Source organism: Aythya fuligula, chromosome 1 (assembly GCF_009819795.1).
Source record: "Aythya fuligula isolate bAytFul2 chromosome 1, bAytFul2.pri, whole genome shotgun sequence".
Lineage (NCBI taxonomy): Eukaryota > Metazoa > Chordata > Aves > Anseriformes > Anatidae > Aythya > Aythya fuligula.
Window position 1 is genome coordinate 151,602,988 of NC_045559.1, and position 24,518 is coordinate 151,627,505.

Genomic DNA, 24,518 nt, shown 5'->3' on the forward strand with positions numbered 1-24,518 from the left:
TGGCGTGCAGTAATCGAGGAGTGTCAGTGGTCTGAACGCTGCCAGGGAGCCTGGTGAGGGCCACCAGTCCAGCAGCCTGCTTGGAGCACCACCACCTCGAGCACCAGGCCCGTGGTGCTAGACATCATCCCTGTCACCGGGGACGGACTTCTGAGGACACCAGGCTGGGGACAGCAGGACTCAGAAGGGACGGGGAGGGAAGGGCTCGTTTGATGGAGAAAGGAGAGTTGTTTGATGTCCTGTGTCGCCTGAACACGCTCTCCAACCCGTGCGTGCTCCCCAGCTGCTGGTGCAGGAGTGTGAGCAGGGGGCATTTCCCCAAAACCGTGTGCTCATTGAAGAGAAACAGGCGCAGCAGCGCTCATTCTCCACTCTTCATTCATCCCCCGACCCGAACTCCTCGCAGGATGGCCCCCGGAGCCCTGCACGTTTCCTGCGGCTCCGCCTCGCGAGCGGCCTCGATGAGAACATCTCTCATCCCTCCCCTTATCAGCTCCTATCGCTAACTGCACCGCTGCCGCCGCTGCTGCTCCCTTCCTGACGTTCTCCCCGCTGCACAGGCGGCTGCAGCCAGCGCTGCGCCGCTGCCATCAGATGTGGGATTCCTGCAGAGGAGCGCGAGCAGACACCCGTGCAGGGGCCAGATAACATCTGGGGAGCGGCGACCGCAGCTGGCGGGCAGGGAGCTGTTGTCGCTGCGGGGACGGGGACACCGCGGCCGCACCCCGGCAGCGCATCCTCTGCAACGCTGGGGCTCGCCGAAAGAGGGAGAGCCGAGACCTCGTGCAGGGCGAGCAGTGTTAATATTTCTGTGTTCATATTCTGAAGTCACCTGGAGCTGCTCCTGCTCATCGCAAGCCGTGCCAGAGTCTGCTTGATGTAATAAATGCGGTGGTTGGGAAGGCTGGGGCAGCTGTGCAGCCTTCATCAGCCTCACGGATGGTTTTCCAAGCACAGTTCCTGCTGCGCCGTCTCGATCCAGCCCAGGCTGCAGCCTTGTGACCTGGAGAGAGAAGGGAAAGCTGCTGGGTTTATCCCGGGGCAGGGAGCACACTCATTTTGTGGTCGCATGGCAGTGGCGGATCTGCGTGGAGCCGTGCAGCCGGCAGGCCTACGTGATGCAAAGTGAAATTCCCTTCGTGTGCTGTGAGCCTGGCGGTTCAAAACCCCTCGTGAGTCAAAATCCTCGCTGTGCCTGCTGGTATGCCGCCCCGCCGCCCCCGTCTCTGCAGGCCTCTCCTTCCTCCCCGCTGCGCTCCACGCTCTGTGCTTCTGAACCCATTGCTGAGCCCTCTCCTTCCTCTCAGCTCCCCCTCTCCTTCGCTGAGCTCAGAAGCCCTTTACAGTCTCTGCTTCTCTTTGTTAAAGGCCAAATCCTGCCTTCAGCTCAGCCACGATCCCCGAATTCTCCCCCCACTTCCGAAGCACCAATATTCCTGCTTTCTCCAACGCCGCCACTCAGGCTTGGCTACAGCCTCCTGCAAACATGACCGAGCCCCAAAAACTTCCAGTTTCCTCTTGGAGAGTCCTTTGCAATCACACGCCAGCTGCTGGACGGCCACCTTGTGGAGACTGCCACCACCTGCACCCGCTCTCCAGGTCGCCGCCGTCTGCTTCGTGCCCTGTGCTTGCACTGGAAGCTCTTGGTAGCGCGTGACCTCTTTGAATGTCCATGAAAGGCTGCGTGTGCTTCCCCAAAGCATCCTTTTGTAGGAGCGTAATCCTCCTGAAAGTTAAAGCAAGCACAGCATGCTCTGCATAAGCACGTTTACGTGGATAATAAAACAGGCTCATGCGTCTGCACATAAACACATACGGCGTTTGCGTGTTCGTGTGGCCCTCCTCGTAAAACAGGATTTATACTCAGTCCTTTAAAATGCTTATTTCTGTGGCTGCCCAATGAATGAAAGCTAATTTCATTTAGGTTTTCCTTGTGGAAGAACACGTACAAGAGATTAAACACACCCATGTACGGAAGCAAGAAGCAGTTCAGATGAACGCTGTGCATTTATTTACCTTCAGTTTATTTACCTACAACAGCCCAGCTGTGGTCCTGAGTGCTTCCAAACATGGATGCCCTCACGACTGCGCACACACTCCACGTGCCCGTGGTGAAGGAGCTGGGTCCCAATCCTTGCACACTGGCTTCTGATTTTCTTGAACGAACGCTTAGCTGCAGTTCAATTAGTCAAAGCGATAAATAAACGTTTTCTCTCTCTCTCTCTGTATATATAATCCATCCATCCACCCACACGTATATATGCATACACTCACATTCAGAAAAGCCACAATTTGTGCCATATGTCCAGTTCCCTGCTGTATGTTTTGCTTGCTTGGTTCTTAGTTTCAGCCGAAAGTAACGAGACCTCTTCAGCAGGCATTCACAAGGGCAGGAGCTATGGCTAGGACGGGGAGGTACAAGGCCCACTCGCTCAGGTGAGGAGTACCCTTAGTGACCTTTAGCACTCATTTGGGGACAGGAAAATGCGTTAGGTGCAGAGCCCAATCGCTCTGCATCTTAGCAAAACGTTCAGGCTTGAGAAGCTGGCAGCTTATCACGCACGTTTCCACAAAGACAAAGCTCCCCGTGGGTGTATCTCAAAGTATCACAACCATCTAGGAAAGTCCCCGGTAAACGATTCCGATGTTGTCTCAGCAGATAACATTCCCAGCCCGTCAGAGAAATCAGAAAAGCAGCTGCTGTTACTTCAAAACACCACCTCGTGGCTTTACTAAAGTCAGCCCGAGTCTCCTACGGGCTTAAAATTCTCTCCGCAGAAGTGTTGTGCGTCCTCTCGCTGCCTACACACAGGTTTGTGTCACACATCAACAAGGAACGAGGCGTTTCAAGTCGTCCTGGACGCAGCACCGTGTCAGCTGGAAGGAGCACACTCCTCACACCCACAGAAATGGTCCACCAAAGGTTCACAAGCAAGTGGAAATCGACTTCTTCTCCAGCTCTAGTGCACGAGGCTTTTTCTGCATTCTCCTACGAAACGGGAACTCTGCTCAACTGCATCGGACCCCTCCTTTTACCACTTCTATTTTATTTTTTGGAAATCACAACCCTGGAAGTATTTTGAGCACAATCTGCTCTCGCAGATATCGAGGGGGGTTTTCAGCCGACATCACCGAGACCTGAGTTGTGCTCCTCACGTCTGACCACGCTCTGGGAATCGCTCAGCAAAAAGGGGCTTTCCGCACAACATGTGGATACCCTCTGTACAGGTCAGGGGGGGAGAGGATTTAGACTTGGAGAACATCCACCACCATGTCCTGGATGCCTCTTTACATAGTTTAAAGTCGCAAGGGAGAAAGGCAATGTCTGAAAGGGCACGTGTCCTGTTGAACTTACCCTGGGATGCACCTGAATTTCCTGCAGACAAAATTTCCCTTCCGAAACCTCTATTGCTACTTACAAAAAATACTTGTGGAGGAAGAATCTGCATGTTTCACAATTAAAACATGTATTTGTTTAAAAATACTTAATGGATTTCCCTATCCAGATCATTGTAGGTTTCTCTAGCAGGTATTCTTACATTTAACCTTTTTAAGGCAGCCAGGTTCCAGCTGTCTGGGTAGAGAGATGTGCCCAGGCTACACACAAAAAGTGCCACTCAGCTTCACAAAACCAAACTCTTCCACTTAAAAAGCAAACCCCGCCTAAAAAACATGTCACGGCAGCAAGGCCAGCCCTGAAGTGGGTTCATCAAAGCCCTGGAAAACACACAGTAACTCCAAAAAACTTCTCAATTCCCCCACTGGAAAGTACTGAAAGATATGTAAATGACTTGGATGTAACTACAGAAAAATGCCACGCACGTACAGATGAATAAACTTGATGCCATTTCTGTATAAGCACTTGGCTGCCCAAAGGACTTTTTTCAGTTTTATCAGTCAGTTACAAAAATAAGAAAGGTATCTCCCTCTCTATAAATCTCGTCCTGTGGTTTCCCGTTGTATTTTCCAGGCCGAGTATGACCGCAGAGACCTGTGCTTTGGCACACACACGTTCATTTGGATTTCCGAAACGCTCTTCTCTCTCCTCTGTTCTTTCACCTCATTCCCAAACAGTACCACTCCCGCCTGGTTTTATGGAGGTGTTCACCTCTCTCCAGCCCACCTCCCAAAACTCCTCAGCTGCTCATACCGAGCATACGTCTGAGAGTCCAGCCAAGTACATTTAATTATGAATTTAAACTTCAAAATCAGCGTTGTACTACCTTGGCGTTACGTCCTGTCAGCTCCTGTGCTGCTCTGAACCACCCTTAAGGTTGGTATTCCTCTCTGTGACCAAGAGTAGCTGCTCGAGAGAGCGAGGATTCACCCACATCTTCAAAAGTAGAAAACTAAAACTATATAGAAAAGATAGTTTTTTATATTTTCCCTTTGAGACAGCATGTAGCCAGCTCAAAACATGAAACTGGCACAGAGGAGACTGAGCACACATCCATCGTTACAGAAGTTTGTCTGAATTAGACGTAAAAGTTGTTCAAATCATTTCAGTTCTGTCTTTGTTGTACCATTCGATCCACTTTTATTGCTTCCAGTGAGTGTCCTCATGCCCTGTGTCTGAGCAGCAACTTTCTCAGTTGGTAAAATTTCAATTTACAGTGGTCGCTGACCACAGCCTGCAACACGCACACGAACGTCCTCATATCCTACCTGTGCATCATGTGCTGAATGACAACTTTTATTTAAAAAGGAATTCAGGAAATAAAATATTACAGGCGTTAATAAACCTTCCTGAAGAATGACAAATAGTCCCAAAACCCCTTCCTGAACTGAAAACGAAGTGATCTTCAAACATCTTATTATTGTAGTCAAAAAACAAGTACTGTAAAATAACAGGTAAGCTAGAGAAATTAGACTGGTAAATGAAGAAAATACAATTTTTCTCGACAGGTAGTAAATCTAGTTGTGGTGGTTGCTGGAGCCTCCTTCCCTAGTCATTAAGTCTGACAACATGTCTAACAATGATTTACAAGAAAAAAAAAAAAAAAACACCTACTCCATTTAAAAAATAAATTTAGGTGATATCCAGTAATAAGGAGAAACTAAAGTTATTTCGAAAAGGATAAGCAGGACAGAAACCACCAATTGATTTGAAGGCTTGGGAACATTTCACATCATTCATGAACATTGCTTTCAACCAGCGGTCACGCAGAGCCAGCCTCTTCTTCCTGACGCTGCTTGCAGGGACGACCTTCGTCAGTCTGTCCAGCAGGTGGCTTTGATCCTCTTTCAGACGCGTACAAACCCCACGAGGAGAGTTCCTTCGCACAGAAAACCATCAGTGCTGCAGTAGAAAATTAGTGGCTACATTTAAGTCATTATTTGAAGCCCTCAAAGCTTCCAGAGCATCTCCCCTGGAAAAGCCCATTTCCATAAGTCGTGCGACCTGTAAGAGAAATGACATCAAACCACTGAAAAAACAGAGTTTTGTTCGTACTGAGTGTGCATTAGTTTTGTGACAGTGTCAGGGATCACCTTTTCCCTCTAATCAGTCTGTTCCTACAGAATAAGCAAGCACAGGTACACGACACCACAAAGACACATCTGGGACAGCACGCTTGAAGATACTGTCAGAGAAAGAGGTGGCTGCTTTGTGATAGTTTACTAAAAAAACAACCTTTTGCTGAAAATGTATTTTCCTAGCTGGTCTAGTTTTGAGAGAAGGGTGAAATGGAAAGGAAGCTTTGCTGCCTGGCTGGCATTGCTTGTATTTTGGTACCATCTCAGGGCTCACTGCTCTGGAGAAGCACAGGCCCTCGAGAACCCAATGTTGACCAAAATGTGGGATTTTGCAGCACCTGGGAAAACCTGCCTGTACATACTTTGCTGTACTTTCCTTGAAAAAACACCCCACTTCTCCAAAGGTCATAAAAAACAATGCATAAAAACCAACAGCACATTCACTCCCAGTGGTTTGTACAATGAACCTGAAAGCTATCCCTACAGCAGAGGCAATGCAATACTTAAATTGGTTTGGTAAAATTCATGGATTCTAAATATTTCCAAAACTGCACAAATCAATGACATCTGATGGAAGAATTACGGGGACATGGGCATATTAAGGGAGTGATTTGGGTAATCAAGAACCAATTGATCAACCTTTTCTGCAGTATCACGAACAGACACCTAACATTTTTGGTTTGTGCTAAGGGATACTCAAATTATTAAATGGGAAAAAAACGCGCATATAATCAAATTTAATCTAGGGTTACATTTCAGTTTAAACTGCATTAAAAACCTACAATTCTCCACTAGGTATAACCGAAAGTCGCTATGTAACTAATTCCTTTTTATACTTAATCACCCATAGAGGGGAAAAAGAGGCTGGGGTGCAGCGTGCAGAGCTAACCACGGCCGCTGGCAGCCCGAAGCAGCCTCCCTCCTGCCCTGTTATCACGCTGGCCTGCGAGCAGACACCGCAGCTCCCGAAAGTGGAAGCTGCGGGCTGTGAGCTGCTCCTCCACGGGCAGGCTTGCACGGAGGGAGCGGGAGCACGGCCGAGGCCCTTCGTGTCTCGGGAGGAGCCTTCCTGGGGCACACCAGCACTTCACACACCAGAGGAAAGGTGCAACTGGAGGCAACCTTCCCGTCCTCCAACACAGCCCCAGAACATTCAGTATTTTTCATCTTTTCTGCCTTGGTGGCTTGTTGAGTTGCTAGGAAATGTTTGAAAACTGTTACCTTGGCTGTCAAAATATCAAGCATGGTGCCTGTTTGGTGCGTTTCGCCCCTTCTCCCCTTCACTCCCCAGCGTCAGTTTCTCACCTTCTTGCAGAGAGAGGCACAAGCTGTTACTTTCGACTTCTCTGCGATACCAAACTGGATTTCAGAGCCGCTACCTTGCTAACGCTTCCTATCTCAGATGTTTCACCTAAGGCCATGGGCTTTATGAGAAAGAGGCCAAGCGATGGAAATAAAAGCTAACCACAGAAATGCACCTCAGAAAGAAAAAAAAAAAAAAAAAAAAAAAAGCTAGTGGCCACGAATTCTAACTTTAACTTTCAATAAGTGGCGGATGGAGCTGCAACGTTCCCATTTACAGAAATATCCAGCGAGCACGACGAGGGATAAATTTTAACAACAAAAAGCTGTTTTTGTCTGAGCGTATTTTAATCACAGGAACTGAATCCAGCTCCAGGAAGCTGAGCTGCACGCTGGTAACGGTAATTTAAGGTACTAAAAAACCCACAAGACAGGCAGAGATTTTTTGTACCAAAAGTGTTGCCTACGCTTGCAAATTTGAACCTGGGGAACAGACACCAACCTTGCACTGCTGCCACTCTGAGACAATTAATTTACAGAGCAATCCTGAGAAATCAAAGGTGCCTGGATTTTGTTTTGCCTTGCAGGGCACAGTGTTTCGAATGACAGCAGCCAGGTGATCTCTCTGACTTCGACGTGTTAGAAAATGCAAGCGTATATTGAAGTGCTTTCATGAATCTGAGCCTGGGTCAGTTTTGGGGTCAGAAGCCCCAAAACTTTTTTTTTGTTGTGTTGGCTGGTTCTTTTTTTTTTTTTTTTTTTTTTTTTCCCCTCCTTTTCTGATGTAGTCACCAATGAAGTTAACTTTGAACATAACCCAGCACTGAACCAAAACTGGAATTGGATCATAGCAACGACTTCTCTTTGGAGCAATCTCATTCTAAAATAACTGGAAATAACAGCATGGCACTAGCAAGTGTTGATTTATCTCCTTAAAATGGGAAAAAGGGAGAGAAAAACTCACTCTTGAAACCTAATCTTGTTCAGGAACAGCAGAGATGTTAGACTATGAAAAGGCCAATGCTGTTAACCGCAGATGGGCTAAAAACTGGAGTTGATCACACACAATAAATCCTGAACAGAGAAACAAGCCTAATGTTCAGTTCTTCAGCTTCCTAGTAAATCATCCTCTCTTCTGAGAAAACAAAACTGAGCCAATCCAAACCACACACCAAACCAAACCTGTTGACAAAAGCCTAAATTTCCACTAGGCAGAACACACACACAACTCCTCTCTCAACCAGATCGTGTACGGAAACATCAAAGTTTTACACCAAACTTGTGCTGCAGTCCACAGGTAGCATAACCTTTTTTATTTCCAAACAGCTCCATGACTGAATTGGAAAATTAAGCTGGAGACCTCAGTGAAGGAAAAAGCTGTATACCTACAGGGAAAATGGTGAAATCTACTTGTCATTCTTCCTTTTTTTTGGAACATGTATTTTATCAGATTTGGGTAGTCCCCACTAGTGAAACTGTCTAATCTTTAAATACAAAAGACAGAAAGATGCTCATAAAAGCAGAAATTCCCAAGCTGATTTGCAGCTCTAGTTTGTACCATGACTGTTACCTTAGATTCTAGTTTGTGCTGCTGTAGAGAACGATTCAGAAATTGTGTCAACAGACAATACAAAATCAGAGATGATCCCTGACCATTTCTTAATAAAATAATATAAAAAAAAATTACCTGCTCTTCAGAAACCTCGGTAGGTGGAGGTGTGTCTTGATCAGACGGACGATGATCTTGATAATTCGCATTCTGTCTGTGACGTAGAGGAGGAAACAGTCTATTCCAGTTAATCATCCCACCCTGAAACCAGACACTGCCATCAGTCTCTCTGCAAAGAACTAGACCCTTTTAAACAAGAAGATCATACGCCTCATGTAATTCAAAAGGCAAACATCTGCATAAAATGCTTATTTCAAACAACAAGGGCTGCTGTAGTCTGTTGTGAAGCCAACATTGGGCTGGTTACTGCTTTACTAGCTGCTGGAAATAGTCACTGTAAACTCAGGAAGAGTGCTAATAAAAGGAGGAAAGGATTGTCTGATTTCTTGCTCATAATTCACGTTTCGCATCCATCATGAACAATTTGGTGTACTACAGCAATGGGTTTCTGAGGCTGCAGACCCTGCTCTCTCTGCCAAGAGGGATTTGCCTGGCAAGAGATGCATCAGAGGGTCCTGCGAGTGCCTTGCATGGGGAAAGGAGTGAAAGAAGGAAGTAGGGGGAAAGCAAAAATGCGTTTCATTGCTTCCACAAAACCACGTCAGGAAACTCAGAACACATGGTGCTGATCACACGCCCAGCTCGCAGGCTACCTGTGACAGACTTTCCATGCCAGGGATGACTTCTGTGACATCAATACTACTGCTAGAGACTCTCGGTCTTCCCTAACTTCAGTGTATCAAACCCCACTGCAAAATCTGGCCGTACTGCAGCGCCCAAACATTTTGTAACCACACGGTACTCCCACAGATGCACAGCAGTAGCGTAAGTACGGCGTCAATCACAGAACCGAAACTTTCTTTTAGCGGCCAAGCTTAAAGCCCTGTAACAGCAAGAGGTTTGGAACACGAAGCACAAGCGTTATCAGTGCCCAGGAGTACTCCACCTTCCTTTCATGACCTTAAACAAACACCTCTGAAGGGATTTCCTATCACAGCAGGACCTGCGAGTGGGGAAGAGCAGCCAACCCCATCCCGCGCTGTTCTCTGCGATGCAGCTGGTGTTGTGCTCTCCCTCCTCGCCGGCTCCCTCTGTTACTATGGAGAAGATCCCCCTCCCTTTCTGTATATATAGGACACGGGCTTCCTTCCTCTAGTTGCTCTATTTTAGTTCTGTACTGTCGTTTCTCAGAAGACCTTCCTCTTAAGAGAGTTTTTTTTTCTTTTCTCCTCGCAGCTAGGGCTCTTCCTGCCTTTATGTACTCCTAGAGCATTAAATGCTCTCTGCTCCATCAGATCATCAGCAGCAGCAGCAAAACCTGATCCCAGACAAAAAAAAAAAAAAAAAAAAAAATCATTTATTTAGGGTTCCTGCCCTTTCCTTTGCTTTCTTCCATTCTCTCACAAGGAGACCCAGCCAGCCCAGACACCACAGGGGGCAGTGCAATAGCACGCTTGACGAAGCATCTGGGGACTCGTTAGATCTGACCCACTCGCTTGCAAAATGTTCCAGTCCCTCATGTTATAGCACTTTTTTCCCTGTGAAGATGCGAGATAGCTAGAAGTCATAACCAGTCTTCAATCCAGTTTCCACTCGTAGTGATTTGGAGATTAAAAAAATTGTTACCCACCTACATTTCTACTTTGTACACCGTGTAACACATCTGCTTAACCATCACGAGCTTTTATCTTGAAGGATTTCACGCCCTGCGTTAGCCAAGCAGCCACAGTAAAAAGGAGAATTATTTTGTAGTTTAAGCCCGGAGAGGGATCTCAGACTTACTACTGAGACTGATGCACTGCTTCTCCATGGTATTGGAAAATCACATGTCCTGTACTTCCCCATCTATAATTTCCCCTAGCTCAGAGTTATGTTGTGTTTTAATTCATTAATTCTGAATTTCTGGAAGCCCACTAAGCTCTACAGTTGAGCAAGAACAATGAACTCAGGCTGCTTTGCCTGTGTTTCTTCTTTTTTGAAAGACCAGAAGGGGAGAAAATAATGCTTCCAGGGGTGATTCAAGCAAAACTGCCGAATTGAAAAAAGCCAGCAGGACCATGGCTTTTTTTTTTTTTTTGTAGCACCAGAATTCACAGAGAATAATGCATATGAAATGTAAAATCTACAGTAAATGTATTAATTTATCAGTATGTTGGTATATCTGAAGACTGAAATAGATGTGCCTTTCCAGCTGTGCTCTCAGCTGCCTGTTCCAGTTGGGTTTTGCATCCACCCTGCCCCGTGCTGCTGACACGTAACAAAGAGGCCTGGCTGCCTCTTTCTCCTAAACTTACATTTTAAATCAGTGTGCACGAAATGCACTGCCTGCAGTACAAAACCCAGACTCCCTAATACGGTAACTGCTTAGTTTTGAAGGTTTATAATGGAAAACTTGATCAGCTGCAGATACGGGCTGACGCACTAAGAACGGTTCCGCGCAAAGCCTGCGATCCCTTTCCCAGAGATAGCAGACAGACAGACAGACCAACACGGCTGTGGAAACATCCTTTCCAGCTGTCCTCGGAATATTTCAATTACCTTTGGAAATGGTGACAAACATAACCCACCAGCTCTTGCCTATACGAACGACTTGAGAATATTCAAAATACAAGTATTGAAGGCTGAAAGTCTTAATGTTTTGTGACCACCGATGTTCAGGATTAATTCCAGCTTACTCTGGATGGTCTGCTTCTCAACCGAGTATTCACAGAGGGCATCTAAGCCATGCACATTAAGATTCTTGATTCTTAACTGCAGGGAAATTGCTTCCCTTCATAGGCTTGCTTCTAATTAAATGACAGGCTTGTACAACGTAAAAGAGCAGAGATCTGGGGAACTGCAGCAGGAGGTGGTACCATGGCCAAGAGTAAAGATAAGAAGACATTAGGAAGCACTGCTACTGTCTCAGATCCACAGAAAGTAGAGATCAAGGCTGTGGATTTCCAGTGTGGATGGTGACTTTCAGATAATCTTAACTATCACAACAGAAAGACAGTAAGAACTGTGATTTTTAATTTGACCCAAAGTGAGCATCCAAAAATCCCTTAAATTAACTAAAGCTCTCAAATTCCAGTTAAAAATATGCAGATTTCCAGATCAATACTCTACCTTGCCTTACAGAAGTTACTCTTCAGCCCTCCCCTTCACAATTTTGTGATGAGTTCTGCACTTTGTGACCACACTAAGCCACTTATTCTGAGAACCGTCAGGAAGATTTCACACGGCGATAACCAATGTGATAAATTCATTTGAGCAATGCTTCTAAATCACCTGAGAGTCCCTGCTGGAGATCAGCAAACTTGAAAAAAAGCAGGAAAGGGGATAATAATTAAGCAGTGAGGGTGATCGAGGGCCCAGGATGTCAGCTCCTTTCCTGAGCTTCGTGACAAGTTTCTGTCAGTCTGATCCATTTAAGGAAAGGCAGGCAGTTCTGTGATTCTGGTTTGTCTGTTTACTATGAGAATAATTAGGTTTAATACTAAATAGTTGAGTGTTTGGTATTCAGCCCAGGTGACAACACGCCAGCAGAGAGGCCACACCAGACGAGCAGCACAGGCCCAGTGACAGCAGCCACGGTCAGCCAGGAATCTGGCCTGCCATGAGGCGGGTCTAAGATCAATCCTACAAGTCCCACCAGTGGGGTCAGGACCCGGCGGGGGTAGATGTGGCTTGGCACAGGCGTATCCGCGCAGCAGCTCAGCAAAGGCCAAGGGGAAGGCCCTGCCTTCAGAGGCAACTCCCGGCCGAGGTGGGCGAGGCCCCAACAAGGCTTCTCACGGACATTTCCAACCACAGCTCTTTCTCACAAGTCTGCCCCAGGGTCAGGAGCTGTCCCGTGTCAGAGCTGGCCCTCAGCCCGGGCAGATGCAACCCCCTGGGGAGCCTGTCGGTGTGCTCGGGGTCACGATGTGGTGATGCGCCACCTCCTGCCCCATCCAGGCTGACAGGAACCGCTCATCACGCTACCCACACGCAGGTAAGGTTTCTTCTTGCGGTCTGCTTTCCTAGTCCGAATCTTCTACGTCTGATTTTGTCAGATTCAAAATAGCAAAATTTATTTATTTATTTATTTATTGCATATTTAACTTTCCCTTTGTCTCATTTGTTCTGCAGGATGAGAGGCTCGCGGAGGCCTCTTCTCATCCCATGGTGTTGAAGCAGCATCAGGCTTACTGCCATCACAAGGCAGGAGGCTCCCGTCAGCTTGCACACACGCTGCAGGCCCTGCAGTGGGATGCTGTGAAGAATTTCTAGTCTCGTTGTCAATCATCAAGCTCAGTTTCACGACATTAATCAGAAACTGCGTTTCAGAAGTCCTGATGTCTGCTCCTCTACTAGAGAGAGACAACCACTGAAAAAATCACTCCACAAACCATCATTCATACAAGCATGTTGTACAAGGTGGTGACTGGGCCCTCATTTCTGCCTGCAACAAAATCTTCCTTGCGTCATCAGGAAAAACTCTGGACAAAAAGATGCTCCAACAATTAGCTGAAGAGAGGGAAGCTGGACACCCTTAAGGAAAATCCTACAAGCCTTTCCTGCACCTTTCCTCCTAAGGTTTTATTTTTTAACTAAAGAAAATTGCAGCTTCTTTTGATGTTAGCAGTATGAAGAATGAGTGAATTGGTTGATGGCAAATTCGTTGTTACTGTCTGACTGGAGACAAACGCACCAAGGAGCCCATCTCTGATAAATCCCTACCAGAAGGAGATGAGGAAAACACTGGTGATGTTGGGACTTCTGCTACAGGAAAACGACAAATCAGTCACGAGCTTCAGAGGACCAAAGGATGAGATTTAGGACAGGATTCGATTAAGGGAATTCAAAAACGGCAGCTCTCCCCCCCCAGAAAATGTTATAAGGAAATACCATATCGATGAATTATTCTTGGATAGCCGCCACTGCTTTACGTATTGACGTTATGCCTTGTTAGGTCACATCCTTGATTTTTTTTTTTAGTGGTGCCTGGGACAATGCTGTTTACAAGAAAGGAGGATACTCCTTTCCTTGTAAAGGAAAATATATTCATACCAGCCTACGAACTTGCAGAAAGCCGAGTTGCACCATTTTTTTCACGTGATCTCCTTTCTCTCTTAGGAGAGGCAGCTCTCCCCATTTCCCATATATGTACCTGCCATGGTATACTCTGTAAAATACTTCCTAGCCAAAACTTGACAAATAAAAATGTATTGTGGACAACTAACAAGCATCCACTGAAGTAGCTACCACGTGCGTCTACTTCAATTAGATTTATTTTACCAGAATTGAAAGAAAATGCTTTATAAAAGTCCTCTTGAAAGTGATGCATGTGGTTAAGATATTTTGATAACGTTATCTCATGTATATGGTTAATGCCAACTCGCCATCTGTTTGCACAAACAGGAAACACCTCCTGATATCTGTCCTGTTCACCTTTTCTTAACACAACAACCACAGCGAAAGAAAAAAAAAAAAAAAGGAAATTGCTTTGCATTTCATCTTTTAAAGTAACATTTTTAGAGTTTGCTGCTCTGCATAGGCGCCATTACTTAGCATTTGGTATAAATGTTATCTTCTTACATACAAAATTTCTTTAAAAAAATATATATAATGTACTGAAAACAAAAAAAACCCTCTCATTTGCTTTTCAGATGACTCCGAAGTATGCGTACCAATAAAATAAAGAAAGAAAAAGTGTGGTTGTGAATGACACACTGAGATCTGCTGCCTCGGTATCTGGACATTGTGTAAGACAGATTGGTGGCAGAAGTGACATTTCCAGTGGGCTTTGCCTAGCCCATCTCTTTTTCTGAGGTCAACACTCTTCTGGGGGATTATTTCATCTGCAACTTCTTTTTTTTTAAAAGCTTTAATAACCTCTTTTTTAGAAAGGGGGTAGAAATGTAACCGTGTGAGTGCTGTGAGCATCACCCATAACGATGGGATGAATTTTTCACCAAGGAAAGTAGTCTAGCAGTTTCTAAACATATTTCACTTTTCTCTGGGAATCTATGCTACAGACAAGTCTCTCTAGCCAAGAGGCTCTGTCTCCAGCTCTTATTTGCTGCATCCTGAACTTTGATGTCTGCATTCTCCCACAGGAGCTCGTGTGTCACAGAAGTTCACAAATCCACATGTGGGCTTTTCTGAAGCCTGATCAGCTATTTCCTTTGAAATCTAGGAGGAACACCTTAATCTGGCCCCTGAAGCTGCCTGAGAAACAATGGCAGGGACTTCAGCACAGGCACCACGTGCTGTAGCTGTAGGAGCAGAAGCCAGAAACACCAAGTGGCAGCCACATCTGCAGCTTGGGCGGCAAGGTGGGAACGGCTGCTGCTGCGTTCAGGGGAGGTGTAAGAGAGTTTTGAACGCTTCCTAGTGTGCTCATGCACGCACAGGCACTTGGCCTTGCAGACTGCTTGCCCTACACGACAGGAAGGGGTGCCGTTATATGACTCAGACACACAACTGGCTGGCAGCAAGTGAAAAGCTGCGGAGGTGCTCCCAAAACCCGCCGGGCAGCGCAAAACACTGAAAGGGGCAAGACTGCTCTGTGGTCAGCCCGTTACAGTGAGGTTAAATACCTGCTCTGCACCAAGCTGTGCATCACCGCAGCATTCACTTTTCAGTAGTGCTGTGGTGCGGCAGGTCAGCTGCAAAATGTTGGATCGCTGCGGCAAGAAGAAAGAAAGAAACTTCATATCCACCAGAAACTGAAAGCTGGCGTTTTTGAGACCTGTTCATTTTGAGACTCGTTCATCCAGCATCAGGGAAGTGTTGAGCTGGATTCTCAGACTTTGTCTGCACTATGAAATGGGAATTTAAATCTTTTATAAGCAGGAGAGACAAGGCTTCAGCCACCTTTTCAAAGCACTTCCATTTGCAGACTTTCTGGCTTCACTCTTGCTTGCTCGTGTCAGCTCTCTTCATACAAACTGGTCACGGCTACACCAGCTGTCAGTCATCATCACCACCCGAATTTTACAGGGACTTGGAGCTGCTCTTATGTTGAGCATTCGATACCTGCTGAGTGAGGTCACCAGGGTGTATGGGTTCAGTGTGCCACACAAATGCTGAAGGTGGGTCCACCAATACGAACACCAAGTCTGGACTTAGGGAAACAAGCTGTTACTCCATTTCAGACACTTCACACAAAGCAGAGGCAGTTCTAATCCTTCCTACAAGGCCCTCTGGATGCTCACTGGTGACATGTGAAGCATGATGATTAGATAGAAAATCTCTCATACACTTCCTGTGCACAAGCCTTTTCAAACATGAATAAGTAGAGGTCAAAACAAAAGTGAGAAATCAGAGTTTCAAAATTGTTTTGATTTGAGAAGCTGAGCTAACAAACGCTGGGCACAAAGAAAACTCAAAACCAAATTCTCCAATATACTTAGCAGAAGCAAATACTCCAGTACATAACGGGCCAGTCTGTGATCACGCAGGGGAAAAAAAAATAATTATAATCCCTGTTTGGGGATCGAAGATTGAGGTTCTGTCTTAGGCTGCAAATAGGATGGGCTTCCATTTGTTGACAACACAAAATCAACGTTCAAGGTGGCACATCGGCAATACTGCTTGGCAAAACCTACACATTTACTGTGCCTCTGAGGCTTCAGCAAACAGTCGGAAACACGGGCCTGCAGTTTCTACACGCTGCTATCAGAGTTCCCATCAGAAAACCTGAACACTGACAAGGGTCACGTACTAGCTGAAAGACATGCCTCTTCTCTATTACATGAGATGAAAACTGATGCTAGGAAGAAGAAATGGTTTCCAAACAAGACTCTCAGTGCAGATGAAGGATAACAGAAAAAGCTTTAGAATCTCAGCCCCCAAATTGGACGCCTTCTGACCCATGTTTGAAAATACAGATGAAAGTAACAACTAAAAAGAAACTTGCCTTCTGTGAACAGGCATAGATCAGACAGCAGAGAATTAAATGCTCTTGAAATGCTTGGGGAGATTCGGATGCCAGGAGCTTTTTAAAAGGGACTACCTCAAATAAATTGTCAAGAGCACGAGTATAGAACAACAAATAGGAGAAGAAACATAATCTATTTCTCAAAAATTATTTGCTTTGAAGTAAGACACTATATTTCCTTAGGAAGTTGTCCAGCCATTGCTTCTGTAGGGAAATCGATTACAAATATTACATCAAATTTAGCCGGTATCTAAAGGCTACAGCTCAAACGATGAGTCAGACAGAAAGAGAATTGTATAATTCCAGTCTAAGAAAAAATGATAGTTCAGTGTGTGAGCAGGTGGGCTACTGAGGACTAGGAGTCTCAGACAGTGACACAGCCTTGTGACTGTGACAGCTGGCTGTTACTGACATATATTCAGATTATTCTAGAAGAGCTATACTTGCTGATTTCCATGAAAGAAGATAGAAAATGAAAGTGGGTCTGTAGAGGAAGTAGTCATAAACTCGTTACCTGGAGAAGCACCCAGGAAATTCAACATTTTTAATGATTTCACATCTAGAATCCAGAAACAAGTTACCCATAAATAAAAAAAGGCTATTTAGAAATACCCAAATAGTAGTGGGTTATCAACTGCTGCAACAGTTGCAACTCAATAATGAGTTAAATGCTCAGTTAAATTTAGCCACGCTGATTATTGCTGCAGCATGCACGCTTCATTCATGGGCTGGAATAAACCCATAAATCACCAACTAGTTAAGAAAATTGTTTAAAACATGATGTCAACTCTGTAGGCACATATCTCTGGGATCTGAACTCAAGTAACATTTTCATCCTATGGGTACCCTACCTATAGTTGCCTTTGAAGTTTATGAAAACATTGTAAAAGACAGTTTGTATTGAATTATGTCACAAAATCCCAGAGGAGTTATAGGTAACACAGAGTAGTTGGAACAAAAACCTAATTAGAGAAAGAGACTTTGCATACCACTGGGCTGAAAATCTCACCCATTTATTCAGGTAAACTGGTCTGGTGGATTCCTTCCTGAGAGTGATACTTACATCTGTGGGTCACTATGAGCAAGCTCTTTCCATCCAAAATTTCGGCTGTGAGAGTGAGAATTTACAGGGACTTACCTGGCAGTGTGCAAAGGTCACAGAATGTCTCGTGAGGTTTCTTGAAACATTTTGGTACTCAAACCTCTGAAGTTATTTGAGAAGACTTGGCCATAATGGTATTTCCCAGCACCAGTGTGAAAACTAAAGGATACGGCCAGATCTGGTTCTTAGACTTCTCTGAGAAGGCAGAAATCGACTGCCTGTGAGCACATTTACTGAGGGATTCTGAGTAAGGACAACATCCTGAGGAGTAATTCTTGTCCTAGGAGTCTTTGCTCTGTTAAATTCTGTTTTCCAAGGATGGAAGCTGACCACTTAAAATAACCAGGAGGTAAATCAGCAGTACAGCCTCACAGTCCTTAGTTCACAGAATAAGAAAGTGGCACGTTTTCAGGATACGTAACAATAAAGACACTCAATGCATCTCCCCACAGATCATCTCTCCAGTGTCCCAGGAGGAAGACATCTAGAGAAGGAACAATTAGGGGAAGCCACATTGTTAGAGAAGAAGTCTGGTCTTTGCAAGCAGAAGAAGCTCACATAGAGATGCCTTGTGATATGCATCAAAGGGCTGGCTGGTCTCACTAGAAACTAACAGCAGTTGGAACTGAGAAACAAAAAGGAGGAAAAAGAACAAAAAAAAAAGCTTAAAAGCGAAGGAAGGGGCAGAAAAGATTTTCATATATGGCTGTAGGCTTATCACACAGCCTGGAGCACCCTGGGGAAGCTCTTTTTTTGAGCCAAGAAAGTTAAGAGAAACCAAGAAGCAGGCAACGCAGCGTGTTTAACATGCTCAGCATGAACGAAGGAGCAAACGTCCTATGGATACAGAGAGCATTTTTTCAAGGTGAAGGGGCTGGGGTTCATTCCTCCCACCCTCCCCACACGCAGAATGGGCGCAGGGGTGAGCACTCAAAGAAGTGGCACGTAATTGCCAGCAGAAGGTGCTGAGCACTTTGTATCCCATACATACCCACCTGCCTTTAGCCCCAGCAGTGCTGCCAGTAGCACCTAGGCACGGGCTCCTCCCTCATCTATTTGCAGCCTGGTTATCTGCCAGCCTCCCCCCGAGGTTCTCAGTGGGAAGTGAAAGTCAAGTTGACTCCCTGCGAGCACAGATGCAGCAATTTCTTCCCCTTTCCCACCAGGCCTTTCATCTGGCTTACAGAAAGATAAACTTCAGAAAAAAGGCTGGGAAATGAAACAGATGAAGAAATAGAAAAGTCGGGAGACTTACAGGATTGTCTGACGCTTGCTTGTGTCTTGTGAAGCAGTTCGAACATACGAAACTATGGAAACACCTAATACCTGCTGTTTATTACATTATAGTTCAAATCCTTATTACAGTATTGGAAGGATAAAATAGTGCCAAAGACTTTGACTACAACCTGGCCTGAGCGAGGGAAAGGTGAGTGGTTTCTACCACTTCAAGATGTATCTGATGCATCTTCTACCCCTTCGAGATGCAAATGATGAGCGATGGGTACGACATGATGGGTGAAAATTTCATCCACAGCAAAGAGGAGTGGTGCAAAGGGGCAAACACGAAGTATGGGAAATGATGGGGACAAAGGGGAAGAGACGAAAATGTGGGAGGAACGTGACATAGAGGGAAATGAAAACGTGAAAACGATAGGAAGGAAAGATAGCAGGTTCACAGGAAAAAAAGGAAAACGAGGATAAATTATTTAAACGAGAAAAGAGAACTGAGAAAAGAGTGGGAAAGCAAAGAATTTAGAAACTAAAGTTTAAAAAGCAGTAACAAAATAGCAAGCTGGTATTTTTAAGGGTATCAAAACACACGGCACGTGTTTTATTTCACTGCCTCAAAAGGTGGCTGGAGGTAACGTTCAGTAATTCTCCGTTTGTGACAAACTCATCATCTCTCAGGATTATCCGTGGAAAGAAAAAAAAAAAAAAGAACAGAAAGTTTTCAACCTGCTCAAGCCCATCTGGGTAAGGACTGTATCCATAGCAACTAGAAAGCAAGAGAAAAATCAGTCATTGTGTAACCACACTCCCCTGAGAAACTAGCAACGTAAGATAAATTTTCGGTTTCTAACAACAGACACAGCACCGCTGCACACTTCTGGGCTAAACAAAATGAGGGACATCAAGCAATGAAGCCAGTGGTTTATGGTCAGGTTCCGTCACTCACTCAACCTGCTCCTCGAAGTGAAGCGTGCTGGCAGCCCAGCAGTCACACACACGTCTCTGCTTCAGACTCCTCCAGACCACAACTTTTCTGCAAGAGAAAGACTAGGGAAGGTAAAGCTCAAAGAATTTGAGCTCTAAGAACTTATTTTATTTTTTTTTTCCCAAAGTAAATTCTGGCTTGGATAAAAGAGCCCAGAGAACAGTAGAAGAAAAAGAATTACTTACATTTTAATATCTTAGAGCTATAGGAAAAACAATTTATGAGAAAGTTTTTTTTTTTTTTTTTTTTTTTCTCCATTGTTTTCTTTGCCTTTTTTATTTTTAAGCTTTTCCTCTTTTTGTCTTGACTTGTCATGCTCACGTTCTTCAGAACTTCTTCTAAAGACCTGTAGAGTAAGCTTAGGACAAAAAGTGTCTATTTAAGGGCCCTCTTTAAGACCAGAAGAGAGTTTGCCACGCTCTGCAGGTCAACACAGCACTGCTAAAACCGCACACCATGTTCTTGTGTTCTTCCACGTGCTATTGATATGCAGGGGAGCTGATTTCTCTCTTCTCACACAGATAAACAGAAAGAGTAAAGGAAAGGGAGGAATGTGCAGTGGAAAGTTTAAGTCCTTTTCTTTTGCCAAACAACACGGAAAGCAGGAGAGAAAATGTTAATTTATCTCACCTATGCGATACTACCCATGGACAGCATATTGAGATGCCAAAATATGCACAACATTGTCCTAAAATATAATCCAAAGCTGCATTTGATAACGTGACCAATATACTTTACAGCTTGCATTATTTAACTCCCAAATAAACTGATCTGCATTCTTCACCAGCCTCACTCCCATGGGTAAAATTATCCTTTAAATCTCATCTGTACTGGGATCTGCTCAATTCTTCTGCCTTCAAATTACACCTTCCCAAGCCTCTAAAGACAGAAGAAGCGCGCAAGTACAACTATCTGGAAAATTATTCTCAAGTTTTCAACTGTTTTCAATTTTTTGAATATTATTTTGAGGCTGAAATTAACCCGTTTTTCATTTTTTACCACTACAGTTCAACAGTTGAGAATGACACTTTTAATAACACTTTAGTTGATATCCAGTAAATTCTACGAGTCGTAAGCCTGGTAAAAGCCTTCTTAACACATTTTTTTTCTGATGAACCTTTCTGAAGTGTTCACACATTGAATCCATTGCTTTCTGCTCACTAGTTTCACCGTCGAGCACTACTGGAAAACTGAAAGCTACGCTAAAGTTAAAGGCCAGTCATGAAGGTAACTTGAAAGAGTTTCAGCAGATTGTTAAGCTGAAGCAAGTCACTGCTGTTCAAAAGTTTTTCATGTATTTTATTTAAACCCCTCCACCCTTTGCAAAAACTCTGAAGTCAAGTCTGAGAAGACATTTTGCTACCTTTGCTGTTCATAACCCAAGGAAATGTGAAGGAAATGTTATCGACTCAAAAAACATTTGCCATTTTGATCTTATCTACTAGTTTTCGCAATTAAATTGTATTACAAAGGCTGTCTTTAACAACTGGTAATTTCTTCCTCTTCTTATTTGAAGAAACTTAGCCGCCATCGTCACAGCAGCTTGTGGCCCAACAGACACTTTCAGTGCGTTTCCTAATACAAGAGAGATATTCAAGAATTGAATAATTTCTAGCTCGGTTCTTCTGTTAAAACCGATTAATGTTCTAGTGTGAACAGAGAGAAGTAGGTGAGAATCTTTCCACCTCAGAAACAATTTGACCACATTTACGCGTTAAGAAATTAAAGAAAACAGAATTCCCGGGACTGGAAACAAAGATTCATGCTCCAGTTGTTGGCCAAAGATAAAGCTTTATGCCAACACGTCTCTAATTCTGTCAACGTATTAATGGCAACATGGCTGTACCTACTGGCACTACGTTCCCACAAACATAATGAGGACTTTTTAGCTGCATTTTGGGCAGAAGAAACTAAATTAAGACCTCGAAGTGTTAGGCTGTAATAAAATTAGGAGCAACATATGCTCGCAATAGAGCAATGCAAGGTGCACATTGTCTGCTAGGCTTGATAAGAGTAGTAAGGTATAGGAAAAAGTGAACTGAGACACTCTCAGCTCTGTCTTGCTGCCCTACAACACAAAGTATGCGAACATCTGTGTTTTTTGCCTTGACTAAAACAGAAAATAAAAAGGCTCTGCTATTCTATTAAGTAAGGAAATAAAACAAGAGCATTAACTGCTGCAAAGAGAAAGTCCCTGTGGTTGACATCTGTCAGATAGCTAGAGAATTCAATTTCTGAACTTTCTTACAGACGCAGGCTTTATCCCAAGTACACTTGCAATTAAAGAAGCTATGTAGACAATTTTCAATCCCTCTGAACAGGATGCTAACAATACAAACACTCAGCACAGTCAGAAGTGTTATGATTTCCTAGCTTTCAACAATGGCTCTTCCTAAAGACCACGGAGAAGCAAGCACTTTACCATTCAGCATCATTTTTAATTTCAGCATTGCAGAATGCCAGAAGTACTGATATCCTTGCAGGATTGCCTGACGTTTGCTTCCATCTTGTGAAGCAGTTTTAACATACAAAACTATGTAAGCACCTAAATGACCATCAGCAGTAGGACAGAGTATGAAAGACCAATCGAGAAGAATATATCAAAAAGGAATCAACAAAATGTAGGACCTGAAAATGAATGTTTCCCGTTATGTAAACTTAAAATAACCCTTACAGAGTGTGTGTGTAACAATACCTGCTGCTGCCTTTGCCGCCTCATTTGGGCAACCTGAGACATCATGATCTGCCGATCCAGGAGCTCCATCCTCTGCTGCCTCTGGATGTCGACTGTGGCTCCCATTCCCACTCGAATCTCACTCGTTGGTTCCGCAGATGAGAAGATTGGTTCAAGAGTCCAGGAAAATAGCTTTGCTACCCAGCTGGGTACACAAAGAATTCGATGAACCTTTAGTATACTGCTATTGTAGCAAATCCCAGAAATCTAGAAGCAAAAATTGAAAGTTAAAAAATAAAGCCTTTAAACACAGCGAGTTTTCTTTGAATTTAGCTGCAGAGATAGCAGATGGCCCTTCTATTTTTTAAAGAACATTTTATTGTATTCCCCTAGAGACCTCAGTCTAGAGTCAAGAACAGGGGATTTCTTTCCCTCCAACTTCCTCACCACTACAGACTATATTACCTTCTAAAATCTGTGCACTGCATTGCCTGTGACTCAGAAAGTTGGTTGGGGTTTTTTGTTTGTTTCAGAATTGGAACCATAACTAACCGACCATTTCAAAAAATTTCAAATAAAATTTTGATTTCTAGTAAAGGCAGTGGTCAGGATGTGCTGCATGCTGACTTGAGTAGATTAAGGTTGCCCTCGAGGAGGCTGAAGCATTGCAAATGTTCCTAAGCAAAAATCACCCCTCCTTATGGCTTCTGCTCCCACCCCCAAGTTTCACCTTCTAACAGAGACAAAAGCAAAACAGCTGATTTAAAGTTAAATCCAAGAGTATACACAGACACGTGCCAACCTAACTTCTAGGAGAGAAAAAAAAAAAAAAAAGAACAGTTAATTAAAAAATGACATTGAAGAAAGACAGTCTTTGTGGTGCTCTCTTCCTGCTTGTAAGAAAAAAAACCAACACATTCCCTGTGTTCATACTTATGTGTGCCTTGGGACTTGGTTTCATTCCATATTCAGGAGGAGCAACCGAAATCCATGTGTCCCAGACTGATCTACAGGCATCACCTGAGCACCATTTTTAACCCCATCATGAAGCTCCTGAGCTGGAAGTGGTGCAGCATCGAGGCCAAACTTCTTGTACAAACTGTCACTCTGCTTTATGCCATGTTTTGGTATTTGTGACTATTTATCAGCTGCTACGCCACAAGAATTATGCTATGACAGCAGAGTGAAACGAACAGGAAGAGATACGAACCCCCAAAAATGCATAAATGAGACAGACACAATTAATGCAATTACTTTAAAAGCAATGTAGAACCTCTAAATCTGGGATATTCTTTTCTTTTCTTTTCTTTTCTTTTCTTTTCTTTTCTTTTCTTTTCTTTTCTTTTCTTTTCTTTTCTTTTCTTTTCTTTTCTTTTTTCTTTTCTTTTCTCTTCTTTTCTTTTCCTTTTTTAATTTTTTTTTTTTCTGAGGATATGTACTTTTATCTCACTGATACTTGTATAAACATACAGAAGCTGCGTATACAAAAGGTGATGGTTTAGGAAAAGGTAATATTCTTTGAGATGGGAATATTTTTCAGATTACTTACAAGGTTATTGCTAATTATCCACTGAGATGGTAACTTTTAGAGCAATACATTAGAGCTCTGCTTTGGGAAACGCTCGCTTTCTTTTTATTCTATCATCTTTTATGATTGGTCTTGGTGTTGGATATAGCACCAAAACCAGGCGACAGTTCTAAAATGGGAAAGAACAAGCTTAGGCTATCCTTAACCCCTTATCTTCTTGTGTGGAAGGAGGTAAATGGGATGGGATAAGAGGAAGGCCACTGCCTCCGGCATCTCAGTGAAGGTTGCCTTTAACAAAAATGTTCTGTATTTGAAGAAATGTCCTGACAGGACTTCAGGAATGACAGGGCACTGGAACAAAAGCTTCTTGATGACCTCAGTATTTCTTTCCTCAGCTCTAGTGAAAATGTTCCAGAGGACTTTAAGCCCATGACCAAATCTTGTGCATGTCAACTGGAAACTGAGACAGAAGTATACTCACCAAAGAGTAAGTAAGTGGAGCAGTATTTGTATCATTTCTGTCATTTAGCTACTCTTGGCTTGTCATATTTTATGTACCTACCCAGCAAGCAGGTCCCTCAGAAGCTAACCACCTGGTCCCAAGAGAGGTAGCACATACAGGCTCCTCACTTGAGAAAACCCAG

General features: G+C 44.0%; 1 protein-coding gene across 2 annotated transcripts in view; it reads right to left on the reverse strand.

Annotated features, from left to right (window-relative positions):
- Positions 1–3,847: 3,847 nt before the first annotated feature.
- UBAC2 (UBA domain containing 2) overlaps positions 3,848–24,518 on the reverse strand; it is an 88,326-nt gene continuing 67,655 nt past the window's right edge. For both annotated transcript variants that reach the window (XM_032182369.1, XM_032182362.1), the window contains exons 7-9: positions 22,368–22,613; positions 8,465–8,587; positions 3,848–5,401 (exon numbers count right to left, since the gene is read on the reverse strand). In XM_032182369.1, the coding sequence (XP_032038260.1) occupies positions 5,294–5,401; positions 8,465–8,587; positions 22,368–22,613 (477 nt within the window). In that variant the 3' untranslated portion in view covers positions 3,848–5,293. The remainder of the gene's footprint in view (positions 5,402–8,464; positions 8,588–22,367; positions 22,614–24,518) is intronic.